The sequence below is a fragment of the Coturnix japonica genome, chromosome 18 (assembly GCF_054131305.1).
Source record: "Coturnix japonica strain WE chromosome 18, WE-NBRP24, whole genome shotgun sequence".
NCBI classification, from domain to species: domain Eukaryota; kingdom Metazoa; phylum Chordata; class Aves; order Galliformes; family Phasianidae; genus Coturnix; species Coturnix japonica.
Genome location: NC_140680.1, coordinates 12,889,018 through 12,902,080, shown reverse-complemented (window position 1 = coordinate 12,902,080; position 13,063 = coordinate 12,889,018). Strand labels below are relative to the sequence as shown.

At 43.9% G+C, this 13,063-nt stretch overlaps 1 protein-coding gene across 11 annotated transcripts in view; it reads left to right on the top strand.

The window, feature by feature from the left end:
- The window catches only part of FBXW11 (F-box and WD repeat domain containing 11), a 52,136-nt gene that overhangs the window by 2,832 nt on the left and 36,241 nt on the right, over nucleotides 1-13,063 (top strand). The window contains exons 2-5 of one of the 11 annotated variants that reach the window (XM_085518954.1): nucleotides 3,938-4,011; nucleotides 6,407-6,515; nucleotides 9,696-9,849; nucleotides 11,076-11,177. The exons of 1 other annotated variant lie outside the window; for it this stretch is intronic. In XM_085518954.1, coding sequence (XP_085375080.1) covers nucleotides 11,127-11,177 — 51 coding nt within the window. In that variant the 5' untranslated portion in view covers nucleotides 3,938-4,011; nucleotides 6,407-6,515; nucleotides 9,696-9,849; nucleotides 11,076-11,126. The remainder of the gene's footprint in view (nucleotides 1-3,937; nucleotides 4,012-6,406; nucleotides 6,516-9,695; nucleotides 9,850-11,075; nucleotides 11,178-13,063) is intronic. 9 more of the 11 variants (XM_085518952.1, XM_085518951.1, XM_015876272.3 and 6 more) reach the window with 9 other exon arrangements.

Here is a 13,063-nt window from a genome sequence, read left to right as displayed (position 1 = left end):
CTTTGTTTCTCCCCTCCCTCAATCAGTGCATGCCAAGCAGGCAGTTGCATTTTGTTCAGATTTTTCCAAATGTTCTTGGAGGAATCCTTAAAGGAGGAATCCTTAAAGGAGGAATCCATCAGAGAGTTTGCTCTTGTGATAGAGATAGTGATGGACTGGGCGATGGTTGTATTTGCATCTGGAACAAAGCAGGCACTGTTCTTGCTCCAGTGGCTGTTTTGCTCTTAATCAAAGCCTGGGAGCCCTTGGGGAGCCAGCAGGATCTTTGGAGACCTGTTTATTAACTAGTTAATGTGCTTTCTTTTCTGGGATAGCAGGCTATGCCTTACAGTTCCCTTTATTTGTTAGCTAAATGAGCAGCGTTCTGAGTTGCGTGGCAGACATGTGAGTGTGCAGCCATCACATCAGTTGGGGGCAGAAAGGGAAATGGTTGAGGGCAGGTGTCTGACGTGGTGAGGTTGCTTGCAGAAGAGCCTTTGGGGCAGCAGATGTAAGATCTGCACTGCTGCAGAGGTCATCGGACTGACAGTCACGTTTCACAGTGCCCGTAAGAGGAGGGATGATAGCGTAAAGTGAATAGATTTATGTGACTTTGGCAACAGTACAGAGCGGGAAGGAAGAGCTTAAGGAAATGAATTAGAGCTGGGTAACTGAATTTAAAGCCAGCAGAGCTATGGAGAAATGAGAGAAATAGCCAGAGAAGTGTGGAGAGCTGTATCTTTTGGGAAGGGCTCAGTGGAACAATAGGCTGAGTGGGGAACTGGTTACCAAGGGAAGAAGGGCCTGGATGAGTACAAAGATGCTCAGTGCAGGTAGAAGCGAGAAAAGCCAGCTGAGGTGCTGGTTTGGATGGCAACAGCTACTGTCTATTTGAGCAAAGGAGAACTGCAGATGCTCCATTTGCAGGGAGAATTCTCAACCTAAGTATCTTTAAATTCTTTCTGAGGGAAGCTTGCAGTTTTTTAAGGAAGCTCAATGCTGGCATTTCACCAAAGCCTTTTAAATCTCATTTGGGATTATTTTTGCCTCATTTCAGTTAAATTATCTAACATGACTCGATTTGCCAGCCTCTGCAATAGCAGTGAGTGCATAAGAAGCAGCAGTCAGAGCTGCCTTGGTGCCTGAGAAGCACGTGTGACCTCCAGCCCCTGTGAGCATCCCCAGGGAGCTCCAGGGCACTGCACTGCAATTGCACAGGCCCTGAATCATGCTGAGAAACCCAGTGTGTTAATGGCAGTGTGGGATGGTACCTACATGCAGGCATGTGCCAGCCCAGCCCCCTGACCTGCTCATGGGTGCTCCTATGGGAACTCTTAGGGTGCACGTATGGCATTGGTGCATTTCAGGCCATGCAGGCTGTGTCTGTCCCTTGGGGAGAGTTGTTGGGTGTTAAAGTTTGGCTCACCAATGAGCGTTGCACCATCATCTCAACAAAACAAACGGAGCTGTCTTCTTCCAAGCTGTGCCCTGAGAGAGGCCCGGGGACGTTTCTCTGCAGGATGGATGTACCTTTTCATTTTGTGTGATTTTGTGAAACACCTTCGCTGCTTGTTAAATCAACTTGATGTATGGCTTTTGATGCGTTACGTTTTATTGCTGTGCAGTTTAGAGGTCAGCATAGCGTTAGCATTTTCAGTTTCATCTTCCTGTGCTGCTTTGAGTGCTTGTGCAGCAGGGTGAAAAGCGAGATGGGCTTCACATGAAATGGATGGTGCAGAGAATGGGCCAGTGAGACAGGAATGGTGTGTGGGAGAGAATGAGAGGCCATGGCTGTAAGAGGGCTGCTCTGCAATGAGCTGCTGCTATTGCCAGGGAGAGGAGAAATGGAAAGGAAACGAGGATCTGTACTGAGTTGTTTAAACTAATGCTGATTAATAACAGTTACTTACATTCTAGCTTTTTTTCTCTGGTGATGTTTTCTTTATCCTACTGCCACTGTTTGTTGCATAATCTGATTTCACAGCTTGATTTCCATGGTACTGATAGTACTTCGTTATTCACAGCAAATCCAGTTTTTCTGGAAAATCCCCTCCTTCTCCAGTTTGTTGGTGTATTTATGAGCTCAGTGGGGTGACATCTGACAGCCTGCTCCATTTTCCTGTGCTACTTCCATGCATTTCCCAGTACGAGTGGTGAATGACCCAGACCAAATAATGCAATATTGCAATACTTGTTGTGCTTTAATAATAAAAAGGGGAGTCTCCTTTTGGAAAATTAATTCATTTCTCAAACAGGGTAACTAAGTAATGGCACTGCTTGGAGGGAGGTCGATGTTTCTTCATTGCTTTACTGAAACAGGTCCCCATAGGAGTTGCATCCCTGTACCTGTGGCCTGCAAACCCAAAGTGTTTAGAGGTAATTGTGGAGTAGTTCCACATCCTGGGCTCACTCCTGTACAAATGTAGACTGATTTCTAAGATGTAGGTAGGTACCTGCTTGGTATAGGAATAGGAGGGAACCATTGTGCTTTCTGTGTAAACTGGCATAAATCTTTTGGGCTCAACTCTTGGCTGTGCAACGTGGCCAGGTTTTGTTTCCTTCATTGGCCTGGCTAAGGCAGCGAGCTGTGCGTGGTCTGGCCGGGCTGTGTTCTGTTTTGTGCTGCTGAGAGGTTCCAGCGTGTGGAATTTTGGCACAAAAGCCGTGTACATCCTGCTCCGTGTGCCTCCTGGGGAGGTGTGTGTACAGGATGGCTTGCACACTGATGTGCTGTTTCGATCTTCTGCCTTTTTAAGTCACACCAATTGAAGCATTTCAGACAATAACGCATGCGGCTCTTGGAAAGCCTATACTCAGAATCTGTTTGCAAAACTTAAGCTCCAATTACAGCTTGTATTTGATAGGAGATCTTTTAAGCGATTCTGTCTTGGCACCAAAGGACTAGCCAGGGAAACTCGATATTTATGTTGTCTCCATCACTCCTTGATGGGGAGGAGCATCCAGGAGAAAATCAGACCTGTGCTGTCACACTCCAATTCTTGTAAGGAATGCCTTCCTGCTTCTGCTGCTGACATCCTGCTGGCTCTGTTGTGACTTAGCAAATCAGTACATTTATATAATTTTGATAGCTGGCTGAGCTATATTGTACTCTTACAGTTCTGAGTCATGTGCCTTGACATCTTATTGCTTTACTTGGCAGTATTCATGTATTGGATGTGGTATTAGACTTACAGCCCTGCTTTGCCTTTGAAGTGTATGTTGCCCTGTGGTTGCTGCCTGCTTTACAAAGGATCACGAGGCAAAAAATCATCCCACACTGAAGATGCTCCTTTGCTGGTGTACAAGGATTGGATTGGAAGGGTCACCATGGGAGATGGTGGTAGCACATTGCTCTGTGAGCAGTGCAGTGATGCGTTCTAGAAAATGCTTCTGCTGTTTCTGGCTGGTGTTACAGGAAATCATTCTGTTGTCTGTCTCAGACTTGTAGAAAGGTCTGGCTGGGAGTCACACAGCCTGGTCTGCTTAGGGTAGGTTCTCATTATTCTGTTACGGGTGTAGCTGGAACTTCCACAGGCTTGGTTTTCTCTTAGGTTGCAGTTAGAGCTACTTCAGAGGCAATGTTTCCTACTGTAAGCTTGTTGCTGGAGCCACGGACTCCCAGCCTGTCAGTGCACACAGTGTTTGTCAGGTGTAAGCAGGTGGATGAAGCTACGGTGGTTATATCACCATTAGCAGCACAGTCTTGATCTTTGCAAAGTGAGCTGTTGCCCCAAAACAGTTTGTTTAGGATTCATTCATTTATAACACGGGAAAGAGCAATTTGTTGTCTGTGAGTCCATTTCTTTGTCTTAGATCCACCAATCCAATGCCCCACTAACACAGGTGTTACCGGTAAGGTGTATTGGCCCTAACAGCGCTAGCAGTGCATAATTGGGATTTCATTCAAGCAAGGATAGATACACCAAGCTGAAGATGATTGGCTGCTCTCTTTTAACAGAAAAGAAGGAAAGCCCATTCGAATCCCCTTTCATTCTGGATTGGTGGATCTGAAGCGCAGAAACAAGGTTTCAGGTAAGCAGTCACCCTGTACTATATCCTGCTGCTTCTGCTTAGATGAGTTTGTCCGCAAATTCAGTACCCGCTTTAACTGCTCGATGTCCCTCAGATAGCAGAACACAGCAATTAGCTGCCGGTGTGAGCTTAGTGTTCAGAGCAGACAGCTGTGCATTGTTAGGATGCTGCTGATCTCTGAAGGCCAGGCCTAGGAACGTGGGGTAGATACTAGACAGCAGTATCTACAGATAAAGGGGCATTAAGCAAACACTTCCCAGATCTTGCTTCTGGAAGGAGGAGGCAGCCTCATCAATGACCGGTTCAGAAAGTGGCAGCTATCTGCTTTGATTTCTGGCTGTATTTTCTCACGAGTTCATTGGAAATGCAGAGGACTTCTCCACTCATTTGTGTGATGAATTTCAGTAGCTTTGTCCTGCTGAAATACCATTTGAAGTTCTGTTCTGGGCAGCACTTGGAATCAGCATTTTAAATCCTCAGGGAGGTTTCAGCTTCAGGTTCTGTTACTGATGGTTCTCAAAGCAGTTCTGAGGAGGTGCTGCAGAGCCGCAGCAGGTTTGTTTCAGAGTAGCACTGTGGGTGTGTTATGAGTCCTGTTGCTCTGAGACTTTGAAAAGACTGTGAAGGGCTGCAGTGTGGAGTCTCAGATAAGTTTGGGAGGTATCTGCGTGTGTTAAGAGGGAAAGTGAGATTGCTGGTTGATAGAGAAGGATGTTGTACCTTGAATGTCTGGTGGGAAGGTGAGCCCCTCTCCTAAGGCCCAGCTCTGTTGTGAATTAGTGCTTTAATGAACTTGTCAACTCATTTCTAAAGCTAATGTGAAGCAGGTACACCTCAATTCCTTTTGATATTAATAGCAATAACACTAAGCCGCTTGAGTGCTCTCCTCTGTAGACAGCTATTAAAACAAATGTTAAGGCCTCAATATTTAATATACCATAGGAGAAACTCTTGTAGGTGCAGCTGATACTTATTATTTTAGCTGTGTGTTTCTTTTGCTGGTATGGTATTTTCTGCAAAAATTGTACTTGCATTTAGTAGATGAAAGCACACATAATGAATTGCTTGTGCACGGGATACTGTTGTTTCCAGGCTTGAGTTTTTGAGTAGTTGAATTAGGTTGGGGTGAAGAAGTCCTGGATGTGCTTCTTAGTTCAGTCTACAGAAACCCTGATTAAACTCTGAGGTTTAATCCTCAATCTGACACATTTCTTGCAGTCTCTCCTACCCCATCAGGCCATCCCTCACCTCAGAGTTACACTGCAGTAAAACCTCCTGGAGCATTTGCTGCCCTGAGTGTGTGCCCTTCTCTAAAATGAGAGAATTGGGAGACAGGACTGATGTTGACATCTCTAACGATGAGAACTGAAATGAGAAAATAATTAACATGCGCTGGGGGGAGGGAAGGAGAAGCTGTAATGTGTACTCCTGCTGATTAAGATCCCCAGTGTGCTGGTATTCAGTATTATAGGAACTGCTGAACTGCTTGGAACGTGGAACAGTCCTGTCAGAGCCATTCAGAAAGCTAAGCTGAGCACAGATGTAAGTGTACACACATCGCAGGCTTAGGTCTCATCCAGGTTTTGAGTCCTACATTTTTAAAAGCAAAGTGCAAGTCACCTTTCAAAGGCTGCTGAAATACTCCCCTGCAACATGAGGAACACAAACTCTGAACGTGACTGCAGCATTTTCTCACACACTAAGGTTGGATTTCACATGTACTTCAACACTTCCAAGTTAAAGTGCGCTCTACTTTGCCCATATGTGATTTTTTAAAATCAGGTTAATATTTGTTAGGTTGCACTAGTCCTTATCCTTAATAACTTAATACAGAAACGAGTCAGAGCCAACTTAATAAGCCTCATGTACAGGTTTTGAAGCGTGTAGCTTACTCACTGTAAGATTTCACTATTTCAGTTGGCAGCACTAGGTCTGTGCAGCTGCTTTTTTCCCTCTGCTTCTGATTTACTGTTAGCAGGTGTGCTGATGTCTGAATGTCTGGAGCACCTCTGCTCCTTCAGCATAAGGGAAGGAAAGCCAGTTTTCTTCTGAGGTGGCCTGTGTGTAACATAGGATGTGCTAGTGCAGCAAGGACTGTTACAATTCTGAGCTTTTGAAACTGTTGCAACTGGGATGGCTTGTCTGAAGGACATAAAGATTAACTTAAATACTGTATTTCAGAAGATTCGGAGTGATTTCAGTTAACACCGTAGAATAACTATGTTGCAAATGTATTAGGATTTTCTTTGTAATCTTCCGTGTCCTCCTGAAAAGGAGCTACTGCATTTCACTAGTCTTATCCTGATGAATAAATGATAACGGAGTAAGGTTGTGTTGCTGTATACAAAAAAATGCATTTAATCTTTTCTCCACTGAATCCATGTTCCTTTTGTAGCATTCGTTTTGTTGTAGCGAACGCATACTTTGATCTTCAGGAGCAGAGCGGGACTGCATTGTTGATCACGCTTCTGTGAATTCATTGCCCTATGTAGAAGAACTGCGTGGTAATGGAAAACAATTTTTCAGATCAATTCTCCTCATTTGTCTTGCTTTGAGCTTCCTGAATTCTCACTTAGTGTTCTCCCCAAATGCGAGAATCTTACGTGCAGGTCTTGAATGACAGCTGGGAGGCTGAGCAGAGATGGTTTTGGAATGGCAATCATTTATCTAAATAGATTTTTCTGATGGAGTTGTGACTCAGCTATTGGTTTCTTGGTGTTTTTTTGTTTTTTTTTTTTAATGGTCTGCTGACAGTAAAGGAAAAATCAAAATTGTTATATAAGTTCGAGCGAGTTCGCTACTCTTTCATTAATTTTTGAGAAACTCCCTTTTACTTCCATAGCTCTTCAAAAGCCAGCAATGCAAGAGGAAGCCAGATCTCTTGTACGGAGACTGCCTGCTTGACCTGGGAGTGTGGCCATTAAAGCAGAACAGATAAGCACAGGAGTTGCGCTCTGTGCATTGTGGGGATGGTGCTCAGCCTTCCAAAGCAGCCGCTCAAGACTGGATGTGAGATTGCATTTTGTATGTGGAAAGGTAGTGATGTGATGGCACCGGTTCATACTCGTATGACGCATGTGAACACGCCACATCTCTCAAGGGACAACTTGGTTTTGAAATGAAAATAGGAAGAGTGCAAAGCCTTGCTATTGGTCTGACAAATTCTCTTTGGTTCACAGTACCTCAGCAAAAATACTAAGTGTGCCAAAATGTGCAACGTAGTGAATGTACGACTGTGCCAAGCCAGGCTGTCACTTGTGGAACGTGCTTATTTGTGTTATGTGCATGCCCACACACTTTACTTCCAATTAATTATTCACAATGACGAATATACCTTGACACTTCTACTTTTCCACTTGCAAATACTCAGGGTACTTGTTCCAACATCCAGTTGGTTCAGCACTGTTTTGCTTATCAGTATTTTGAATGAATCACTTCAGGTAAAGCTGCCAGGTAAGTTCTAGATGACATCCCAGCAAGCCAAAGGGCTGGGGGTGGTCGCCAGCTCTTCCCTGCTGAGTGTAAAATAATACTGAAGGCCTTTGAACAGTCTTAACTGCTTTCTGTTTTTTCTCTTATTGTGGTTCATGCTGATTTTTGAGAAGGTTCTGGGCTTGATATTAAATTTGCCTTGGGAACATTAAAATTCTATAGTCATCCCATCTGAAAGTCAGAGTTTGTGTCAGAATCCCCCTTCAGCAGCACTTAAAATGGGCTGCCACTGCGTGTGTTCGCAGACAGAGCATTTCAAGTAACAGCTGTTACTCCCCGAATTTATCAATGTTAAGCACTAATGGAAAGAAAGAAGCATCAGTTCTGCTAGTCCAGGCTTAAATCAAAAGTAAATTGAAAATCTTGAATAGCATGTAAGTCTCTTACAACTGAACGCCCAAAGAGAATTCAGAGGGAAGATTGAGGTTTGTTGGCTGTGCCTGGCCTTCCCAGTCTGAATCTTTGCTCTTTGGAAATGCAGAACAAGAGCTGAAGCACTGAGGAGCTGATTGGTTTTCATGAGGAAGTTGGGAAAAGCACTTAAGGACGTGGGAGCCCGAATGATTTGTTAGGAGCTTCTAAGTGATTTGGATTTTGTAGTAAACTGTGTGATCAGGAGGTCACTGCAGGAGGAGTGAATTCATCTGGTTAGCTGTGCTTCTTGACAAATGTGTTTCTTGTATTTCTATCTGTAATTAAAATGTAACTCCCTCCAAGCTTTTTTTGACCTGTCTAGAAGCATTGCAGGGGCAGGGCTGACTTTGCTTTCAGAGTGGACTCCCCCAGTGTGTAAACCTGCCTCAGGTTATCTCTGTATAAATAAATAGAGTGTGATTTTGATGAGAAATGTTGAAATGTCACAATTCCAGTACTTTATAGAAGTTGTGCTAATAAGGGTTAGTCATTAATGCTGCCTTAACTGTAACATTGCAGCATTGCCATCACCGGATCAATTAGTTCCATTGGGAGCACAAGCTTAAGTCCACGTTTGTTTCTAGAGTTAACTTAGTGAGCATGACAGAATATTTCTTTACTTATTTTTCTTTTACATAAGACAGAAATCAGCAATGTTTCAGTTGGGAACTAAACGCTAATTTTAGAGGCACCAGAATGAAAAATGCTCTGGACGTGTTACCTTGATTGATGAAACAGCACTTTGCACATATGGGAAGTCCTGTGTGAAGAAAAACCTTTGAGGTGTTTGGGGTTGAGGAGGTTGTTTTTACCCCTTATCCTTTAAGTTACTGCAGTTCAATATATCAGAAGTTGTTTTTCCACCCGCCTTTTGTCTGGGATGAGCTGGGGTAGGAGCCAGCCTCTCTGGAACCAGAGCCTTGTGCAAGGACTTAGTCATGCAATTTCTCTTCCTTTTCCCGTTCCCAGTCTTTATTTATAGTGCTGCAGCTCACTGGGAACCTGCTGCAAGGCAAGTGGAAAGTGAGGGCAGAAGCTCAGGTGGGTGTTACTCGAAAAGTAGGAGTCTTCATACAGCACTGTGCTCATATTTCTGACTGACGGCACCGATACAGACAGGGTCAAGAAAATAACACGTCAGGGAAACCCACAAATATTTGCACATTGCTGTTTGAGTGTGAAGTAGAATCTGTAGCATTGTGCAATGTCATTGCTGCACTGAAGCATCCAGTGTTCTTTATGAATCCTTTTATTCAGGATTTCCTAATACCGTGGAGAGGTTTGTGGTGTGGCTTCGACTTGGTGTGGAAATGGCTTCTTTGTTTAATGTGTTAAGAACTAAATTACAAAGTTATTCTCAGGTTACCCACGTTGCTCTTCAGTTCTTCATAATGAGCTCATTTAGTGTGAGCCATTCCTAATACCAAATGCAGTCTCATTACCACCTCATTTTTAAGTCAGTGCAGTAGACTGTCTGTGCTCTGTCCCACCTGATGAGTGCTTTGAACTTTAAAGGTATAAAAACCTTTTTTTGCTGTCTTGTTGAAATTCAGATAGTTGCGCTGATATCACTGATTGTCTACAGCAGTTCTGGAAACTGAATTCCAAGGGTTCATTTGAGGATACGTCACATCAAGTAGCTGTAGATACTGGGTTAATTGGCAGCTTAATGGAAAATCACATTTCTCTAAGCTTTAAAGAACCTTTTAATAATACAAACTATTGAAGAAAAAAAAATCCAAAAAAGCATTAATTTTATTTTTACTTCTGTCCATAAGATCTCATTACTGTGCAATAGTGCAGAACATCCGTTTGGAGCTGCACCCTTCCTATGTAGGACTGGAGGAGAGAAATCAAGTGGGTTTTGGTGCTGATGGGATCATCCTCGTCCTGGTTGTGCTTTCATTTCTCTTTAGCACGGAGGTGAAAATCGTAGGTTTTCTTGTGCTTTCTTCATAAGATATGAAATCAAATTTGCAAAAAGGTTTTGCCTTCCTCAGCTGCTCTGGGTTCCCTCCTTCCCCTCATTACTGGCAAATTAACTCCTTTCCTCCAGCCTTCACCTGTGGGTATTCTGCTCTCAGCTTCGACATCTGTGCCTTTTCCTTTTAACGATTTGGTGTTTGTTACAACTAATTTGGAAGCCCACGTGAAAGTTACAGGAAGGCAGGTTTCAGAGCTGGGTCTGTGACTGCTTGGTAGTAATTGAATCCTTTTCTCGAACTTTATCTGATGGTTGTGTAGTGTGCTATTGTATCCTTAAAAGGAGCTGGGAAATAATACCACGGAGCTATAAAAGGTCTGGAGATTCAGTCTGCATTGAATTTCTCCAGCTTCGGAGAAACATGTTTGAAAACATTCCCCAACTTCCAGCATTACCAGTGTGGCACTGAGTAGTTAAGCATGATTCTTCCCAGCTTGGATGCTGAGATGAGCCATAAATACTGTTGGGCTATAATTTGGCTGCCAGGATGCCTTTAACTGATAACACCAGCTCTTCCCCCAGTGACCCATTTAATCAGGATACCATGCATGTTGACTAAGCAGAGCTTGGGCTGGCAGTCTGAACTTAGGCGTAGCTCCTCTTTTTAAAAAAATGACTATTTTTGGTTGTGTTGGTGTCCCACACCTTGGCTGTAACCTCACGAGTCAATGCGGGCTTTGCTGTCAGAACAAATAAGCACAAATGGGGAAAGCTGAGACAGCGTGGGGTGCCAGACCTTCATCACCAACTCCCCAGGGCTGCGTTCTGAAGAGCTGCCACCTAATGAAGGGCTCCTGTGCTCCTCTTACCTGGGGCAGGGGGTGGGGGAGGCAGTGCCTGGCAGTCCCAGTGCTGAGCAGGCAGCTACCCTGCATGGCTGAGCTGCTGCAGCTGGAGCACTGCTGGGAGGGAGCTCAGTGGGCACCTAGGCACCACAGCCACGCAGCTGCAGGTGAGGCAAATCAGTTTGTTATCCTTATTAGGGCAAAGGGATGGCTTATTTCCTGCAAAGGATCTTCAGTCGTTATTTTACCCTTGGCCACTAACCTTGCAATGAACGTAGAAATGCTGTAGATAAGTACCCATGTGAACGTACTAATGAGTTGCCTGCGTTGAGTGATTTGTTGTGGCATCTAACTGCTTCTTCTCTTCCTTCCTTTTTGTCACCCTGCAGTGTTCTGTGCCAAGGTCTTTGTGGCTAGGCTGCTCCAACCTGGTAGAGAGCATGTGCGCACTGAGATGCCTGCAGAGCATGCCCAGTGTCAGATGTCTCCAGGTGCCTTTCTTCTTTCTTGTTGTAAATGTTATGCGTATGCTGTTGAACTTTGTTAAACTCATAGGACTCTGTTTAATCGAATTGTTAAAGTCTGCTAAATGTTTTTTGTGCATCCTTTTTTTTTCTGAAATCTTCTACTTAACTGCATTGTAGGAGTGAACCTTAAGAGTGCTTTCTGTACAGGAGGTTCTCTGGGGGGTGGTGAGCTTTTGTGTTCTATTGCCTGTTTATGAAGTTGTGATATAAGTAGCATAGTTGTGCATGTTGCCTGCTACGTTTTGCTTTCTCATTTAATTAAAAAGAAAAAACAACAACATCAACAAAAAACCCACAACACATCCTGAGCTTTGTCGTTTCTCTTATATTGCAATGAACTGAAAAGCCTGTAATGTTTTTGTGATTTAATTTAGAAAGGATAAGCTTTTAATTTTTTTCTACTAAGAACAGCCCTGCTTTTACAGCCTTACGTTTATCACTGCTCGTGGTTGAAGGCAGGGCAGTTAGCATGGAGCCCTGCAGCTTTGGCAGTTCACAGAGTCCCTTAGCAATTCAGCTTCTGAAAGCAAGGAGCAGGGGATGGGGGTGGCTCTTAGGGGTGGAGAACTGCTGCTGTTGCTTTACTGGTGTGGGAGGGATTGGAAAAGATAAATAACAACAGTGAGATTTTTGATACCAGCTCAGTTTTGAGCTCCCAAAATATTTACTTTGGAAAGTAAATGCAGGACACGTGTATTGTCTATGTGGCGCTTCCCCCAGTGTTTCGGAATGCATTGTTTTTAGCAGATGTATCGATGATTTGATATTGGTAACTTCTGTAACACAGCGGTGTTGTTCGGTGGTTTGGTCTTTCATGTGAACAAAATGAGCATTTGAGAGAAGCTGCTTTTGTGAATGGGAACGTAAGCAAAGTGAGCTCTGTTTGCAGTCAGTTTCCACTCAGACACGGGGCAATGTGAATGCTTGGCCTTAGGGACTAACAGTCTGCACGCGAAATGCAGCTCTAAGTTTCAAAATTAGACATCAGGATTTGTGTTAAAATACGCTTTTTCTGTTGGAATGTTTTATGTTTATGGTTTTTAAGTGATGGGGAATAAAGTTTCTAAGGTAAATGTATAGATGGACAATAGTTTTACAGGATGGGATACTGCATTATGGCCAAACCCTGATAACAGCAGGTGTTTGTAATCATGTGTGGGGCACAGGGCTGGAGCTGCCCTTGGAGTTTGGGCATGTGGTTTATGTGCAGCTGTGTGGGATGGCCTGAGAACTAGATAGCAGCAGTTCTGCTGTGAGTAACAGGATTCTGGGTGGTGGTTGAGGGTCTTGGTTTTGTGACTGCAGGCCGTGAGTGGGGGGTAAGCTGCTGGGCTGTGTGTGGGGCTGGGTGGGATCTGGATTTCAGTCAGGGTGTGCATGTCTGCAAATAGCAATCTGGGAACTGGGAGGACTGTTTAGTAGCGCTGAATTGAAATAATGGCAAACTGTGTTATTCTGAGCAGCTTTTCTTAAAGCGCCTTTTAACAGTTTGAACAGGTATGTAGTAGTTAGATGGAAGCGTAGCAGGTGTAAGCTCAGACCAGGCTGAGCATTAGATGAATTGATGCTGAACACACTGTATTCCAGACTTCACTTGGTATTATTGATGGTAGGATGAAGTACAGAACTGTGTTGGTGAATGTACTGCTGAGTACACAGTGTTTTGGTAAGGTGAGCTGTGCTCAGCAGGCTGCTCACAAAGCCAGCTGTAGCCATCACTGCTCATAATGTTGTTCCAAAATAAAGGCCCATATGTGTGTGTGCAGCAGTGACGTTTTGTAGGACTACAACCAAGGTTAAGAGTTCTTCAGTCTTTTAGAAGCAGCTGTGAGGGATTTAAAAAAAGAGTT